We start from the raw sequence: 18215 nt of genomic DNA, 5'->3' as shown, positions 1-18215 counted from the left end.
ACACTGTACTGGCTACAAAATATCCACAAGAAACAGGAGTCCAATCCCTGTTTGTGCGCTCCAAGTGATCATGGAAGCTGGCCTTCCCCCGCCCACGACACTCCTGTGAGATGGATCTGTTCTGTTGCATGGCATTCGCCCAGAAACGCCCATTTCACAGAGTGATTCGTCAAAGGATATAGCGGAGGGCCCGCACTTTCAATCTCCAGCCTTGCACTTATGCCTCGCCAGGTACATCTGCAGATAGTTTTCTATGGCGCTTGCGCAGTTTGAGATTTCTGCGGGAACTACGCGCATTTTGGGCTTGGTGTAGATTTAAACTTCCAAAAAAAATGGAAAAGTGGAGGTGTTGTACATAGCAGAGGGAGGAGAGATGTATCAAACCTTGAGATAAAGTGAGAACTATAAAGTACCAACCAATCAGCTTCTAACTGTAATTTTACAACTACAGCCTGTAACGTGACCATTAGGAGCTGATTAGTTGGTACTTTATCTATCTCCAAGGATTGATACATCTCCCCCTGATGTGAGGTCACCCAACCCCGCACCTCCAGCAGCTGCTGAGAACAAATTCTACCAACAATCTATGAAACCTAGAATCAACATTATTTATATTATTATAAACGAGAGCAAAACTTACTTCTCAGACACTGGATAGATAGATTGCTGTTGCCAACGGTGGGAGAGATGGAACATTTTTGGCATATGCACGCCTTGCCATTAAAAGTCACGCGGTCGCCAGGAGGGAACGGGTTTCTAGAAGACATTAAAACAGGCACTTTTTGAAGAACTTCAAATTCCCCAGCAGCAGAACAGAAATCCAAATGCACAACAGGTAGTATCAACCAACATTGTGTAGCTACAGCTAGATTCAGCCTCCAACCTCAACATATTAACAAGTGCTTGAACAAAATAGAACTAAACCAGAAAAATCCCTTATTCTTTTAAAACTGTACAAAAGAGGTAACTGTCTATATGGAATCAGTATAATATACCGCCAGAAGCATCAAATCCCGACAGCGGAAGCCCGGCAGGGTGAAGATCCCGAAGCTACAAAAGGTAAAGTACAACTAACTCTATTCTACCCCCTAAACCTCCTTTAGGGGTGCAAACCCTAACCTCCCCCCAAGTGCCTAAACCTAAACCCCCTTCCCCGCAACCTAAACCATCCCGTCTATAGATTGCCAGGTCCAGGTCATTAGCGTTCTCGCTAGGCTGTTTTAGCAGGGCGCCGCGTCCTGCCCGATTTTTTTATCTCTCTCCAAGGTTTGATACATATACCCCTTTATCTATTTTCACTTTACCTCTCTCCAAAGCTTGATACATCTCCCCCACAGAATGCTACCCCTGAGTAAATGGGCAATGTTTAGTGACTTTCAAAAGTTCTGAGTGGTAGTTACTGCCATCGTCTTTCTCAGAGTGAATGGGACTGTGCTGTATATATCTATAATATGTACATTATTGGGTATGATATGTAGATGAAAAGCAGTCAGTGCTATGAATGTGGGGGAATATCTGCACAGCTATAAAGCAGCGCTCAGTGGATAAAGGTCTGGGTGACATATCAGTTTCCCTTCTGCAAAATACAGAATTAATATATATATTTCTGTGTGTAAATACTGAACTTGTGAGTTTATTGTATACAGCCGTTCATTTTAGTTTTCTAAATCTTTTTGTTCTACACAACAGCGGTAAATATGGATTGTGACTTAAGCACACAGCACTTTGTGCGTATGTATTATGATGTGGATGCGCCATTGCTCAGGTCACTGAGTGTACAAGACTCACTACGTACTAGTATTCCTTTCTTATAGTCTTCTATGGGCAATCCGGCACCTAGCCTTCATTTTCACCAGTGGTGGCTCCAGAGGTGGGGCTGCAGCACGGTCCAAAATTCTAATAGGGGAGCCACACCAACAGGGGCGTTTCTAGAGAGGAGGGGGCCCGTGTGCAGTCTCCGACACGGGCCCCCTCCTCTCCGCCCGGCGGCTGGTAGTGCACTGAGCTGTGCGCAGCCAGCGCCGGAGTTATAGACTCTGGGCACTAGACTGTGCCTAGAGTCTATAGTGTATGCACAGGTCACCTGGGAAAATGGCCACGGCGGGCATTTTCCCTGTACTGCGCATGCGCAAACGACGGGAAAACGGCCACCGCGGCCATTTTCCAGTCGCTTTTAAAGCGCAGGACGCCCGCGCCGACGTGGGACTCTGGAGAGGTAAGTAATATTATGGGTGCAGGGTGTGTGGTGCAGGGCCCCCCTGGACCCAGGGGCCCATGTTCCCCGCACACCCTGCACCCATTATAGATACGCCCCTGCACACCAACTGCCAGCGAGTCCCAGCTGTTGATGTTTGGCAGCAGTTGAGGTGGCAGTTGGTGGCCATTTGAATTTTGAACTGCGCTGCAGCCCCACTGCTTTTCACTATTTGAATTGCCCAAAGGCAGATACTTGGAACCCGATTTATCAAGTAGTCAGTTTTAATTAAAGACGGCGAATTTGGTTTGAGAATATAGTTTGTCTCTTTTTTTTTTTTTGCAACAATCGACGATTTTTAAATCAAACAAAAGTGATTCAGTAAAATTGTTAAATTGTTACTTGATAAATCAGGGCCACTGAAGTTCCTACATCTCTTTTTTTATTCAGACAATTTTGAATTTTAAAATTTACAAGTTGGGTCTGTGTATGAGGGCGACGGGCTTACCTGCACACAGCGCACACGAAACAGCGGGGGTGGTAGGTTTTTCCTAATGCGGAGACCACTTCTCCCTCTATGAACTCATCGCAGCTGACGCACCGGGTTCCGTACAGTTTCTGATAATCCACTGTACACATGTACTCCCCCTGCCGCACAAAGAACCCGCCCTGAGCAAGGTCACATCCGCAAACTAAAAGGAAGAGAGAAAACAATCACTGTAATTATCATTACTATTATTCAGAATCTCTGAATTACTGGTAGAAGTAAAATATGGTTTATTTGGCCCAGCTTAGGGTCTGTGACTGTAGACCATAAGAAATAACCTGAGTCTCACACCAGCAGCAAAGTCATCAGAATCCAATAGAATTAACTAACCCAAGTTGGCTCTGCGGGGAAGTGGGGTGGGAGGGGCGTTGGGCTCCGCCCCACTAAACAATGCAGAGATTTACCATCACTATGCAGCGGGTGGGCGGAGCCACAATGTGTCATCGATCGCCTGTGCCGCCCACTTCATCAGGGAGACTTGTCCACCTTTCCATGTGGCAGGGATCGCCACTCGATTTTCGGTAGTTTCCTGGCCATCCCGGGAAGGTAGGCAAGTATGATATATATATGTATGTATATTAGCAGTACCTACACTGTGTATTAATTTTATATTATTTTACTGCAATACATAAATTAATAATTACAGCCTACCTCCAGATAATGTGCAACTAGATAACTAGCGAAGGACTTTACCTGCTACTTTTGTAATACTTTTATTTTTTTATGGCAGAGAAAGGTGCAGGTTTTGAAATAAAGATGTACTTTTAACATGAAGAAAATAGTAGTGACTGCAAAAATATAGGCTAGTAACTATCAAGGGCCTCATTTAGTTTAGAAAAATAAGCTAAATGGTGACAATTTGCACCCGGACAAACCTTGCTGAGCGGCAAGAGGTGCAACTGCAGTTTTCCTTTACGTGCATGGTATAGCACACAAATACTTGGATAATTTATATAAACTCTTTATTTCAGAGTTGAGCTAGTATGCACCAAACTCCCAACTCTGCATGAGTGCGCACAGCTTACATTGGTCCCCTGCAGCAACAAACCTTCCAGTTGGATTTACTTATTACCTTAACTGTAATGTTTTGCATACCTCCTTGTAGACTGTATTACCACTCTAACAGGTACGTACATGGTAGATCTGCACACACCTTACTACATCCCTGGTGCTGGGGTCCCAAATAACTATATGATTCTTCGGTATGCAGTCGGGATGCCGACGGTCTAAATGCCGACTGACGGCATCCCGACTGTCTAATCCCGGCAAGGGTCTAATGACAGGCGTGTCATTTTACCTACGTCGGGAGCCCGTCACCCGGCATCCCGATCGAAGGGGAGGATTAGGTTAGGGGCTCCCGGGGGGGACTTAGGGTTAGGCACCCCCCGGGAGGGTTAGAGTTAGGCCAGGGGAAGGGGGGGGTTAGGGTTAGGGTTGTTGATAAACCTGGGCCTATGTGTCACATATTATTTTTCAGGATATATTGCACTATGGGCGTAATTTGTTGCGGATCGCTATTGCAATTACGCATGCAGACCCGCTGCGAAAATATGCTAATGATTGCTATCGCAATGCTGTCGCAGGAAAACATAAGGATGCCCACTTCCCCTTACTCACATCCGTAATACCTTGCAAGTCTGCGAAAACATCAGTACCATCAAACATCGGAGCCTCCTGCACAATTACACAACGTCAGACCTTACTCAGAAATTGCTAACCTTCCAGCACTGAGAGCTCAAGCTGCGTATGCCATCGCAGTGGCTAATTTATGCACGCCCCTGTAACGGCGTACATACGCACTGGCACAACCTATGGGTGTACGTGCTCTACAAGGATGGATTCATAACCAAATCGGTTGAGGGTGCCTTCCACATGGATGAGTGGGCCCAGAGAATGCCATGAAAACATTCCCCAGACCATAACGCTGCCACCACCAGCTTGTGTTCTTCCAGCAATGGTTGCAGGGTGTTTGTTCTCCGATGTTTCTCGCATGACATGTCCATCTATTCGATGAAGCAGAAAACGTGACTAATTGGAGAAGACAACCCTTGGCCAATCAGAGGATGTCCAATTCCGATACAGGCGTGAAAATTGAAGCCTTTTCCGGCGATGCACCCTCGTTAGCATAGGAGCAGTGACCATCCATTTGCTTCGGAGCCCCATACGCAGCAGGGTTCAGTGAACTGTCATTATAGACACGTCTGGTGGCTCCCAGGTTCATTTTGACGGGGAGCTGCTCCACTGTAGTGTGTCGGTCGACCCTAAAGCACCTTCATTTCCACGTCGGTTATTCGCAATGGTGCCATCTGTCAGGTCACGATACACCTCCACCACAGCAGCACGCGTACAGCTCACACACTGCGCTATTTCAGAAACACGCCACCCTTGGCCCGAAAGCCAAGAATCATCCCTTTATGCAACTCAGATAAATCGCCCCTTTTACCCATGACAGCAACGAGTGATATGTGTGCAGACGGCCTATCGCACACCTTATATACCCAGCAAGCCAGCACACGGCACGTGACGTACCTCATGGGCTACGCGCTGCTGACGTCAAATGTATGAGGTGGTCATAATAATGTGACTCGACTGTGTATTTTGGACATGAGGAGATCTATCAAGTCTTAGAAAGAGATAAAGTGGAGAGAGATAAAGTACCAACCAATCAGCTCCTAACTGCCATGTCACAGGCTGTGTTTTAAAAAAATGACACTTAGGAGCTGACTGGTTGGTAATTTATCTTTCTCCACTTTATCTCCCCCTTACGATAATGATAGCGAGGGATAATCAGGAATTTCATTTTACTGCACGCGCGCCAACGGGGCAAATATACGATGTGTTCGCTTGACAACAAAATATTTTCATATTCAAAAAGAGACGAGCAATTTCCATAATGATGAAGGAAAAACATATTTATTTATTTTTTGCAAAGCTTAAAACACAATTCTCCCAGTTACCAATTAGAAGTGCCTCTTTGTACAGGAGGAAGTGATCACCGCTTAGGAATCGTACAAAACACGAGGAGATTGGACTGACAGTGTGTTGTTTGTTAGTCCTCCGGAATGTCAGAGACTCGCTGGTGTGAATCCCCCTATCTGAAAGGTCATGCGCCTTGTTAGGTTCCACACAGATGGATCCTGTTTTGGAGAAATTCAGTAACCTGTCTGCACATCAAGTTCCAGCCACTTTATTAGTCAAACGGATGAGTAGAAAAATACAGCAATGATTCTTCTTGCTGATCAAAGACCCTATATCATAGCAGCAGCATCACAGGAGAGCAGATACCAGTGCCCTGATATGGTGGCAGAAGCTTGGCCTCCTCATCCTGCACATATGTAGGTGGGGTGTGACCGCGGCGAGGGCCAATGAAAACCAGCTGTTAACACTCACGATAACATGTGTTATTAGCAAAGATGTCTGTCTGGGCCGCTGGTCCGCGCAATAACCTCCCCCTGCTTTACGCCTGCTCATATTCCAGATTGTATGGGGCTGAGGATGGGTGGTTTGTGGACCAAGCTGTCACCCTCTCTTCCTCCATTATAGTCCTGGCACCCCCAAAAGTAAGCCAGAGTACTTTGTACGTGCCCCTCTCTCAGCACCACTTTGCAACAGTGCAGTACTTAGATAAGAATGAGCCTTTCCAGCAAGATAATGTTCCACGCCATAAGGATTGAAAAGTCCTGTAATGGTTCCAGGAACTGGACAGTCAATGCACATAAATGGACATTAGATCAATATACAGATGGGACATTGGCCCTCATTCAGAGGCGGTCGCATAATGCGAGCGCTCGTTCTGAATGTGGGCAGCCGCTTCTCTTTTAAAGTGCGGCCTCCTGGTCGCTAGCTAAGCTGTGGATTACCACCCACAGCTTTAGCGACCGACCAGGTTAATGGTCGCGATGGTCAAGACCATCGGGGTTTGCGACGAGACCCTAAGATTGGGTCTCTGTAACCACAAGCCCCAGGGAGCTTCCTGCTCTGATCGAGCAGGAAGCTCCCCACTGACATCACGGCTGATGTCAGTGTGGCCGCCCCCACAAAACGGCAGGCATTCCTTAAGGAATGCCTCCGTTTGTGAAACCACCGCCCCGCCTACAAAATGGGGCGACCTGTCGATCAACATTGACAGCCAGTTTCTCTTTCGCTCCGGGGCTTACGCACGCGCAGTGCGGCCGCTGCGCGTGCGCAGGGCCTTAACATCAACCCGGTTGCGAGCGCTCAGCGCTTGCGACCGGGTCTGAATAAGGGCATTGTTTCTTGTAAAGAGTGCTACTGACCACATATTATCTTTAACCAAACTGCACTTCATTAGTTCAATATAATATATAATATTACTATACTAAGTGGGCAGGCTTAGTAAATCTTGATTAGGTGCATCCTCCAAAGCTCACATGGCAGCGCCGCCTGTCACAAAACAAACTGCCTCCATCTTTATGTGGGATACAAGTTAGTCCGCCCATTACATTACCATGCATCTTTTCTGTGTCCCTGTTTATTATTCTCCATTCTGTAGCTGCTCAGTAAAACAAAGCCTGTCACTATCGCAGGGCTCCCCCAGATCTATCCCACCACCTATACACAGCAATATGCACAGCCAGTGCCGAAGCTGCTCCCTCTGTACACATCTGCATCCAATGCTGAGTGACATCACAAAGGCTATGTATGATGTAAGCCAGTCACATGATCAGCCGAAGCAGCTGTTACATCTCATCCTGTCGGCATTTCACCACTGAATGTAGAAGTTCACAGTGATCCTTAAAGGGAAACAAAGAATGTAGAACAGGAGTTCCCAACCACAGTCCTCAAGGCACAGTTCAGGTATTAAGGATAGCCATACTTGAGCACAGGTATTTTAATTATTACCTCAGTTATTTTGATTTAACCACCTGTGCTCAAACATAGATATCACTAATACCTGGACTGATAGTGTGCCTTCAGGACCGGGGTTGGAAAACACTGATGTAGATTCTAACCAAGAGTGACTGCGTACATACATTCACTCTATTTTAATGTTGGAAGTTGTTTAAAATTGTTGTTATCAGACTGATATCTGCAGTAGTTGTGTATCTGACATTGGCCCTCATTCAGACCCAGTCGCGAGCGGCTGTCCGCTCGCAAGTGGGTCGATGGTCCCCACTGCGCATGCGCACGACGGAGGGAGCTCCGTCGTGCGCATGCGCGAGACCCGACGAGCGAAAGACTTTCCTTCGCTCGGAGTGTCTCATCAAAGGGGGCGTGCTGTCGATGGTGACTGACAGCACGCCCCCTTTGGTGGGCGTGCCTGCCAGACGTAGGCGTTCCCAAGGGAACGCCTACCGTCTGAAGCCGGCCCCACTGACATCACTAGTGATGTCAGTGGGAGTGATTTTGGCTCTGATAGAGCCAAAATCACTCCTGGCCTTGCGGTTGAAAAACCCAACCGCAGGCATCTGCTCGCAGTATCGATGGTCGCGATGGTCAAGACCATCGCGACCATCATCCTGCACGCTCGTATATGCTGTGGGTGGTGACCCACAGCTATACGAGCGTCCAGGAGGACGCTCCATATTAATGGAGGTGGGCCCTGATTCAGAGCGAGCGCTCTGGTCAGAGCGTCCGGCTCTGAATCAGGGCCATTATTCACACTGTTACCGTAACAGGCCTACAATAATTAAAAAAAAAAAATACAATGGTCCTAATATGGCAAAAAAATATTTGGTAACTTTAATGTTTGATAAAACACAGATGTGCTATAAGATTGCTACAGGGTAACAACTATTTTCTGTTTAGGAGCCGCATTCAATTTGAGCCGAGCTGCGATACTTTTTCACGGCCCGGACTTTTCACCTACTTCGCCTGTTTTGTAGGTAGAAAAGTATCACGCACGTGCCTGCCCTGTATTCAATTTGAAAATACGCGAAAACGGGACCCGGCGAAACTTGAACAGGCGGAAAGTACTGTCAGATTTGGGGAAATCAGCCTGACACCTCCCAAAAGATGCTCTGACATGGGGGTTCACTATGGTACCCCCCGATTTGGCTTGCTGAAGGCATTTGGTGTTTTTAAACGGGCTCAATAGCTGCTAAATAGCATTTTTCTATACGTGGTGAAGAATAGTATTCAGGAGTTTTTTTTGCAGTAAATAACTTATCCCAGTAAATTTGGGGTACTTGAAAATGGGGGTCAGCATATTTAAAAGTTGCTAAAGTGAAGTTGAAAAAAATCGTGAAAAATCAACCTGCGCAAACACCTGCAATCAAAAAAACACTAGGGGCATACTTAGGGACCCCCCCAGAGTCAAGTTCGCTAGTTTTTAACTTTGTCCCCAAACATTTTTTTTTGCCCCCTTTTTTAAAGTGATTTTTTTGGGGTGTCCTTAAGTGTTTTTTTTTATTTTTTGACACAGTTTACCTTTGGGGGACTGTCTGATGGGTGCAGCAGGGGGGTTCCCGCAACGTTGCACACCAAAACCCCTACTCTGCACTTTTTTCCGCCTGCTATTCATAGGCAAAACTTTTTCGCCCAGTGCATTGCATTGACTTTCCGCCTAGGCGGAAAGTCTTTCAAATTGAATACGGGGTAAAAGCAAAACAGGCGAAAATTATGTCATTGGCGAAAAAGTATTGCGGATCCGGACTCTACGTCTCAAATTGAATACGGGCATAGGTCTGAAATACAAAGCAGGTGGACAAGGAAATTAGGGGGTCATTCAGACCCGCTCGCGAGCGCAGGACGCTCGCAAGCGGGTCGATGTTGCCCCACTGCGCATGCGCGAGACCCGGATAGCTGTCCGTCGCTCCGGGTCTCGCACCAAAGGGGGCGTGCTGTCGATGTTGATTGACAGCACGCCCCCTTTGGTGGGCGTGCCGGGGGCGTGGCTGCCAGACGGAGGCGTTCCCATGGGAACGCCTACCGTCTGAAGCCGGCCCCACTGACATCACTAGTGATGTCAGTGGGAGTGATTTTGGCTCTGATAGAGCCAAAATCACTCCAGGGCTTGCGGCAGCGAGACCCTACCGCAGGGTCTCCGTCGCAAGCCCGATGGTCGCGATGGTCTTGACCATCGCGACCATCATCATGGACGCTCGCATAAGCTGTGGGTGGTCACCCACAGCTATGCGAGCGTCCAGGAGGACGCTCCATTTTCATGGAGGAGGGCCCTGATTTTGAGCGAGCGCTCTGGTCAGAGCGTTCGGCTCTGAATCAGGCCCTTAGTCCCTCCAAGAGTCTTTCTTTCTCCCTATAAATACCACATATATCTTCTCAGGAACCCGAGAGCAAGGTCTGACAAGAAGCTAATCGTGGTGTAGGAGGCTCTCGTGTTTCACAACCTGCTATTGAAGTAGGGAGGCTGTATTCAAGGAAGCAACTGCAGCTGTGTTAGGAAGGAGACTGGAATAGCACGTCATTTGTAATGGCACATCCTCCCTAGAAAATGACTCTCCTGCAGGGAGGCTTTCAAAGAAACTGCATCCAATATATAATTTCTATTTTCACCTTTTGATGTGCACAACTACAGGTTTGCCTCAATTACTGCTGAGCGTAAATTAGTACCCTAAAAAACACTTGTTTTCATATAGATCAGGATGTTTTGTTAAGTATCTATTCACATTACCAAACCAACTGCAGCAGAAGCGCTATATTATGATTAGGGGTGAGCGGGTTCGGATTTCTGAAATCCGAACCCCCCCGAGCCCCCCCGATCCGAGTCCGATCCGAATCAGGCTCGACTTTTCCCGCCTGACTCGGATCTGAAATCGAGGCAAAACGTCATCATCCCGCCTTCCGAGTCTCGCGGGTTTTGGATCCTATATAAGGTACCCGCGTCGGCGCCATTTTCTCACTCGGCTGTGGACAGTGAAGAGGGAGGGTGGGAGTTAGGGCTGTGTAGTGTAGTGTAGTGTAGTGCTGCTGTTGTCCACTACTTCAAAGTCCATAGGGGCTGGCTGTGTTGTGCTGTGCTGCTGTTGTTAATAGGGGCTGTGTCCACTACTTCAAAGTCCATAGGGGCTGGCTGGACTGTGTTGTGCAGTCAGTTCTCCATAGGGGCTGTGTCCACTCCAAAGTCCTGTGCAGTGTCCCAGTCCTAAAGGGGTGCTGTAGTGTTGTCCAGGGGGTGCTCTGTCCATCAGGGGTGCTCCCCCCAAGTGCTAAAAAAATAATATATTTTCTGTGTTTGTGAATTGTGTGCGCAGTAGCCGCACGTGCATCAACAAAGTAGTGCCAAGCGTGCGCCTGGGTCATAAGTAAAGGGCCGGCTGGCTTGACCGTTAAAGGGTGCTGTAACCCCCGAAAGTACACTCCAGTTAAAACCAAAAAAAAAATTATTTTCTGTGTTTGTGAATTGTGTGCGCAGTAGCCGCACGTGCATCAACAAAGTAGTGCCAAGCGTGCGCCTGTGTCATAAGTAAAGGGCCGGCTGGCTTGACCGTTAAAGGGTGCTGTAACCCCCGAAAGTACAGTCCAGTCCAAACCAAAAAAAAAATTATTTTCTGTGTTTGTGAATTGTGTGCGCAGTAGCCGCACGTGCATCAACAAAGTAGTGCCAAGCGTGCGCCTGTGTCATAAGTAAAGGGCCGGCTGGCTTGACCGTTAAAGGGTGCTGTAACCCCCAAAGTACACTCCAGTCCAAACCAAAAAAAAAATTATTTTCTGTGTTTGTGAATTGTGTGCGCAGTAGCCGCACGTGCATCAACAAAGTAGTGCCAAGCGTGCGCCTGTGTCATAAGTAAAGGGCCGGCTGGCTAGACCGTTAAAGGGTGCTGTAACCCCCGAAAGTACACTCCAGTCCAAACCAAAAAAAAAATAATTTTCTGTGTTTGTGAATTGTGTGCGCAGTAGCCGCACGTGCATCAACAAAGTAGTGCCAAGCGTGCGCCTGTGTCATAAGTAAAGGGCCGGCTGGCTTGACCGTTAAAGGGTTCTGTAACCCCCAAAGTACACTCCAAACCCAAAAAATATATATTTTCTGTGTTTGTGACTTGTGTGCACTGTGGCTGCACGTGCATCAACAAAGGAGCAGCGCCAAGCGTGCGCCTGTGTCCCATAAGTAAAGAGCCGGCTGGCTCATTTCTTAAAGGGTGGTGTAACCCACAAAGTGCACTACTCTCCAGCAAAAATAAAAAAATATTTTCTGTGTTTGTGTGCGCTTTAGCCGCACGTATATATATCAATATAACATAAATGGAGGACCAAACTTTCTCCGATAAAAATAAAATAGGGAAAGATCAAGAACCACTTCCTCCTAGTGCTGTTGCTGCTGCTGGGAGTTGTTCATCATCCCAGAGAGGAAGTAGGAACATCACTACTTTTACTAAACAATTGACCCTCCAACAGTCCCTAGCGATGAGGATGAAGTACGACAGCAGTCATCCTGAAGCAAAACGTATAACTGAGGCCTTGACTGCTATGTTGGTGTTAGACCTGCGTCCGGTATCCGACATTAGTGCAGTGGGATTTAGACAATTGATGGAGGTAGTGTGTCCTCGGTTCCAAATCCCGTCTAGATTCCACCTGCATCCTCAAAGCAGCAGCGACAAGCGTGCGTCTGTCTGTTAAAGGGTGGTGACACCCTCAAAGTGTGCTACACAAACAATTAAAATATTGTTCTTTTTTTTTCTGTCTTTGTGAAATGTGTGGGCTGTAGCCGCACCTGCATCCTTAAAGCAGCAGCGACAAGCGTGCGTCTGTCTGTTAAAGGGTGGTGACACCCTCAAAGTGTGCTACACAAACAATTAAAATATTGTTCTTTTTTTTTCTGTCTTTGTGAATTGTGTGGGCTGTAGCCGCACTTGCATCCTCAAAGCAGCAGCGACAAGCGTGCGTCTGTCTGTTAAAGGGTGTTGTAACTCTCAAAGTGCTCCAAAAAATCTAAAAATTTTTTTCAATGTGTTTGTGACTTGTGTGCGATGTAGCCACACTTGCATCCTCAAAGCAGCAGCGACAAGCGTGCGTCTGTCTGTTAAAGGGTGGTGACACCCTCAAAGTGTGCTACACAAACAATAAAAATATTCTTCTTCTTTTTTCTGTCTTTGTGAATTGTGTGGGCTGTAGCCGCACCTGCATCCTTAAAGCAGCAGCGACAAGCGTGCGTCTGTCTGTTAAAGGGTGGTGACACCCTCAAAGTGTGCTACACAAACAATAAAAATATTCTTCTTCTTTTTTCTGTCTATGTGAATTGTGTGGGCTGTAGCCGCACCTGCATCCTTAAAGCAGCAGCGACAAGCGTGCGTCTGTCTGTTAAAGGGTGGTGACACCCTCAAAGTGTTCTACACAAACAATTAAAATATTGTTCTTTTTTTTTCGGTCTTTGTGAAATGTGTGGGCTGTAGCCGCACCTGCATCCTTAAAGCAGCAGCGACAAGCGTGCGTCTGTCTGTTAAAGGGTGGTGTAACTCTCAAAGTGCTCCAAAAATTAAAAAACTATTTTTTTAATGTGTTTGTGACTTGTGTGCGATGTAGCCGCACTTGCATCCTCAAAGCAGCAGCGACAAGCGTGCGTCTGTCTGTTAAAGGGTGGTGACACCCTCAAGGTGTGCTACACAAACAATAAAAATCTTCTTCTTTTTTCTGTCTTTGTGAATTGTGTGGGCTGTAGCCGCACCTGCATCCTTAAAGCAGCAGCGACAAGCGTGCGTCTGTCTGTTAAAGGGTGGTGACACCCTCAAAGTGTGCTACACAAACAATTAAAATATTGTTCTTTTTTTTTCGGTCTTTGTGAAATGTGTGGGCTGTAGCCGCACCTGCATCCTTAAAGCAGCAGCGACAAGCGTGCGTCTGTCTGTTAAAGGGTGGTGACACCCTCAAAGTGTGCTACACAAACAATAAAAATATTCTTCTTCTTTTTTCTGTCTTTGTGAATTGTGTGGGCTGTAGCCGCACTTGCATCCTCAAAGCAGCAGCGACAAGCGTGCGTCTGTCTGTTAAAGGGTGGTGTAACCCTCAAAGTGTGCTCCACAAACAATAAAAATATTCTTTTTTTTTTCTGTCTTTGTGAATTGTGTGGGCTGTAGCCGCACTTGAATCCTCAAAGCAGCAGCGACAAGCGTGCGTCTGTCTGTTAAAGGATTACATCGGTGACAGCATCCGAGTAGGCATGTCAGACAGTCCGTACCTGTACTGGCAGGAAAAAGAAGCAATTTGGAGGTCCCTGTACAAACTGGCTCTATTTTACCTGAGTTGCCCCCCCTCCAGTGTGTACTCCGAAAGAGTGTTTAGTGCAGCCGGGAACCTTGTCAGCGAAAGGCGTAGGAGGTTGCTTCCACAAAATGTGGATAAGATGATGTTCATAAAATGAATTATCAACTCTTCCAGATAGACCAGCCTCCAGAACGTACAGAGGGACCTGTGGTTCCAGCAGGGACGAATTAATACTCTGTGAGGATGAGGATGTACACACTGAAGAGGGTGAGGAATCGGTGGATGAGGAGGATGAGGATGACATCTTGCCTCCGTAGAGCCAGTTTGTGCAGGGACAGATTAATTGCCAGCTTGTTTTGTGGGGGCCCAAACGAACCAATAATTTCAGCCACAGTTGTGTGGCAGACCCTGGCGCTGAAATGATTGGTTTGTTAAAGTGTGCATGTCCTGTTTATACAACATAAGGGTGGGTGGGAGGGCCCAAGGACAATTCCATCTTGCACCTCTTTTTTTTCTTTGCATTATGTACAGTTTGGGGCCTAGTTTTTCAATGCCATCCTGTCTGCCACTGCAGTTTCACGCCTAGATGGGTCACGTGTTTGTGCCGCCCACTCGTGTCGCTTAGCATAGTCATCCAGCTACCTCTGTGCAACCTTTTGGACATAAAAACACTATTGTGAGGTGTGAGGTATTCAGAATAGACTGGAAATGAGTGGAAATTAAGGTTATTGAGGTTAATAATAGCATAGGAGCAGAAAAACCTACAAATTCTGTGATTTTAGCTGTTTTTATGCTTTTTTTCAAAAAAATACAGATCCAAAACACAAAACCCAGAACCCAAAACACGGAAGGGTGGTTTTGGCAAAACCAATCCAGATCCAAAACACGAAGAAAGATCCAGATCCAAAACCAAAACACAAAACACGAAAAGTGGCTGGTGCACACCCCTAATTATGATACGTACTGTCAGCATACGCAGAAATGATTTTTCAAAATGACCTTGGGCATCTTCCGATGTCAGAATGACAGCAACACTCTGATTGGTATTTACAACATAGGAGATTCAGGGCCTGATTCAACAAGCAACGCAAGTGGAAGAACGCACGGTGCGAGCCAATGATTGTGATCTTCGCATGCATCTCATTGCGCGTGCGCGAACAAGTTGCTGAGTACGGTAAGGGCTCTCTCATAAGGGCTCTCTCAGAGTACGCAGGGAGCACGCAGAGACCTTCGATGTTGATTGACAGGAAGTGCCGTTTGTGGGTGGTGACCGGGGGGTGGTTGGCTGAACGCAGGCATGCCTGTGCATTCGCACGCTGTTACGGGGGCGTGCATTAATCTCAGCAGCGCCTCACGCAGCTGGTCGCCTCTCTGCGTGCAGGAATCTCTCAAGTCCTGCAGCAGGGTCAGGTCTAGCCTTACAGGCAGCTTCGATGGCATTCGATGTTACCGATGTTTACGCTGTCAATCACGGCATAGGTGGGCGACTTTATGTTTTGCTGGGTGTCTGCTTCTTGTTCTGCGGTCTCCGTGATAATGCATTGATTTGCATATTCTCGCAGCCGCTGGGTGCGTGCGTCTGCTAGCGTGCGTTCCTTGCTGAATCAGGCCCTCTGTCCAGATCCCAAGTAAATGAGATACATAGAAGGGGAATACTAGAGCCCAAAGCTGGCCACACACACATTACACAATTATTGTTCCAAACAGCCAACTAGATGATAATCGGGTTTTTCTCAAAAAAGGAAAAACGTCTGAAAGCGTTCATTCAGGCAAGTTGGTTAAATCAAATATGTTTAACCAACACACCTGAATGATAATGGTCCAGTGTCGGGGAAAAGCTGGGCACCCCCTCAACCGAATGATTGTGACCTCAGGAGTAGACATACCCTCTCCACATAATTCTATATGAAAAGAAAAGAAAAAATATGAGATATGGTAAGAACTTACCTTTGTTATCTCTATTTCTACGAAGTCCATAGGGTTCCACAGGATACCTTGGGGTATAGATGATGACGTCAGGCATCGGGCACCATAGAGTTAAGTTTTCAGCCTCGCAGGATGCACTAGGGTCCCCCTCCTATACCCCGCCCCCGAGCCAAGGCATCTCAGTTACGTACCAAGCCATAGGCCGGAGGAGGAGAAGGAAGAGAGAAAAAAGATCTGGACACACACAAGAATCACATTCTCACCAGAGGGAGACGGAAAAACCGGTGACCAGAGCAAAGCCCATCTGCAGCACAGGTGCGACAGGGCGGGAGTCCTGTGGAACCCTATGGACTTCGTAGAAATAGAGATAACAAAGGTAAGTTCTTACCATATCTCATATTTTCTACATCAGGGTCCATAGGGTATCCACAGGATACCTTGGGGATGTCCCAAAGCAGTATCCTTTAAGGGTGGGGATGCTCCTGTGCTGAAAGGAGAATCCGCCGCCCGAAGGAAGCATCCTGAGAGGCAAAGGTGTCAAATGCGTAATACCTCACAAAGGTATGGACCGAGGACCATGTGGCAGCCTTGCAGATCTGGACTGCAGAGGCACCATGTCGAGCAGCCCACGAAGGACCCACAGACCTAGTGGAATGAGCCCTCACAGAGGAAGGAACCGGAAGGCCTTCATGAAGATAAGCTTCAGAAATGGCCATACGAATCCAGCCTGCCAACCCTTTTTACGGAAGCCATAGAGGACAAACAAGGCGTCCGACTTCCTAAACGAAGAAGTGCGGTCAACATAAATCCTTAAGGCCCGCACAACGTCCAAAGTGGCCTCACCCTTTGAAAGATCAGCTGAGTTAAAAGCCGGCACAACGATTTCCTCGTTGATGTGAAAACTGGAAACAACTTTAGGAAGGAAACCAGGACGAGTGCGCAGCACCGCCCTGTTCCTATGAAAAATCAGAAAAGGGTGTCTACATGAGAGAGCCCCTAAGTCAGAAACATGTCTGGCCAGAAGGAAAATTGGTTTAGCTGTCAGCCATTTGAGGTCCACTGAGCCCAGTGGTTCAAACGGCAGTCCCTGGAGAGCCCTCAGGACCACAGCTAAATCCCAAGGCGCCACCGGTGGAACAAAAGGTGGCTGAATTCTGAGAACACCTTGCATAAAGGTGCACACATCAGGGATTGCAGCAATCCTACGATGGAACCAGATGTATAGGGCAGACAACTGCACCTTCAGAGACGCAAGGCGAAGACCATGGTCCAGTCCCGCCTGTAGGAAAGCTAACACTCTAGACAGACGGAACTCCCGAGGAGCATAACCTCTCGGCCGACACCACTGGAAGAACGTATGCCACACAGGATGGTTTCCGAGCCCTTAGCATTGTTTGCAATACAGAGCTGGAAAAACCCCTGGACCTTAACATGGGCGTCTCAACAGCCACACCGTCAAAGACAGCCGAGTCAGGTCCGGGTGAAGACAAGGACCCTGTGACAGGAGGTCCGGGTGTAACGGCAACCGCAGAGGAATGTCCACGGACAGTCCCTGGAGGTCTGAGAACCAGTGCCTCCGGAGCCACGCGGGAGCTATCAACAGGAGCGTCCCTCCTTCCTGTTTGAATTTCCCGATTACCCGTGGAAGAAGGGAAAATGGAGGAAACAGATAAGCAAACCGGAACGTCCACCGGACGGACAGAGCATCCACCAGAGACGCCTTTTCGCCTCTTGTGCGAGACCTGTACACCGGCAACTTGTTGTGCCGTGACGCCATGAGGTCGATCTCTGGAAGACTCCACCTGTCCACCAGAAGTTGAAAGACGTCCTGGTGCAGAGACCATTCCCCTGGATGAACGTCCTGGCGACTGAGAAAGTCCGCCTCCCAGTTTAGGACTCCCGGGATGAATACTGCTGATATGGCCGGGAAATTGCGCTCCGCCCAAACCAGGATTCGGGACACCGACTTCGGGTTCCTCCTTGCTGATTTAAGTAGGCCACGGTGGTAGCGTTGTCCGACTGGACCTGCACTGGGTGACCTTGGAGAACCCGATGTGCCTGCTGGAGAGCATTGAAAACCGCGCGGAGCTCCAAGATGTTTATTGGAAGCTCTGCTTCCGCCCGAGTCCACCTGCCCTGGAACAAGTGTGGACCCGTGACTGCTCCCCAGCCCCGAAGACTGGCGTCCGTTGTCAACAGGACCCAATTCGCCACCCAGAACGGATGACCCTTGTTGAGATGGGTCATCTGCAACCACCAGGCTAGGGACAGGCGAACCTCCGGAGTGAGCACCATCGTTTGGGCTTTTAGACTCTGAGTCAGTCCTTTCCATTTGGACAGGATCAATTGCTGCAGAGGTCTGGAGTGAAACTGGGCATATTGCACCATGTCGAATACTGACACCATGGAGCCCAGTAACCTCATCGCCGA

General features: G+C 47.9%; 1 protein-coding gene across 12 annotated transcripts in view; it reads right to left on the bottom strand.

Annotated features, from left to right (window-relative positions):
* Window positions 1–18215, bottom strand: part of ABLIM2 (actin binding LIM protein family member 2) — a 238804-nt gene that overhangs the window by 75791 nt on the left and 144798 nt on the right. For all 12 annotated transcript variants that reach the window (XM_088461731.1, XM_088461737.1, XM_088461729.1 and 9 more), the window contains exons 3-4: window positions 2703–2886; window positions 641–756 (exon numbers count right to left, since the gene is read on the bottom strand). In XM_088461731.1, coding sequence (XP_088317857.1) covers window positions 641–756; window positions 2703–2886 — 300 coding nt within the window. The remainder of the gene's footprint in view (window positions 1–640; window positions 757–2702; window positions 2887–18215) is intronic.

This window comes from Taudactylus pleione, unplaced genomic scaffold, assembly GCF_031769625.1.
Source record: "Taudactylus pleione unplaced genomic scaffold, aTauple2 ptg001091l, whole genome shotgun sequence".
NCBI lineage: Eukaryota > Metazoa > Chordata > Amphibia > Anura > Myobatrachidae > Taudactylus > Taudactylus pleione.
The sequence above is the reverse complement of the archived record's forward strand: the minus strand, read 5'-3'. Positions and strand labels throughout refer to the sequence as shown.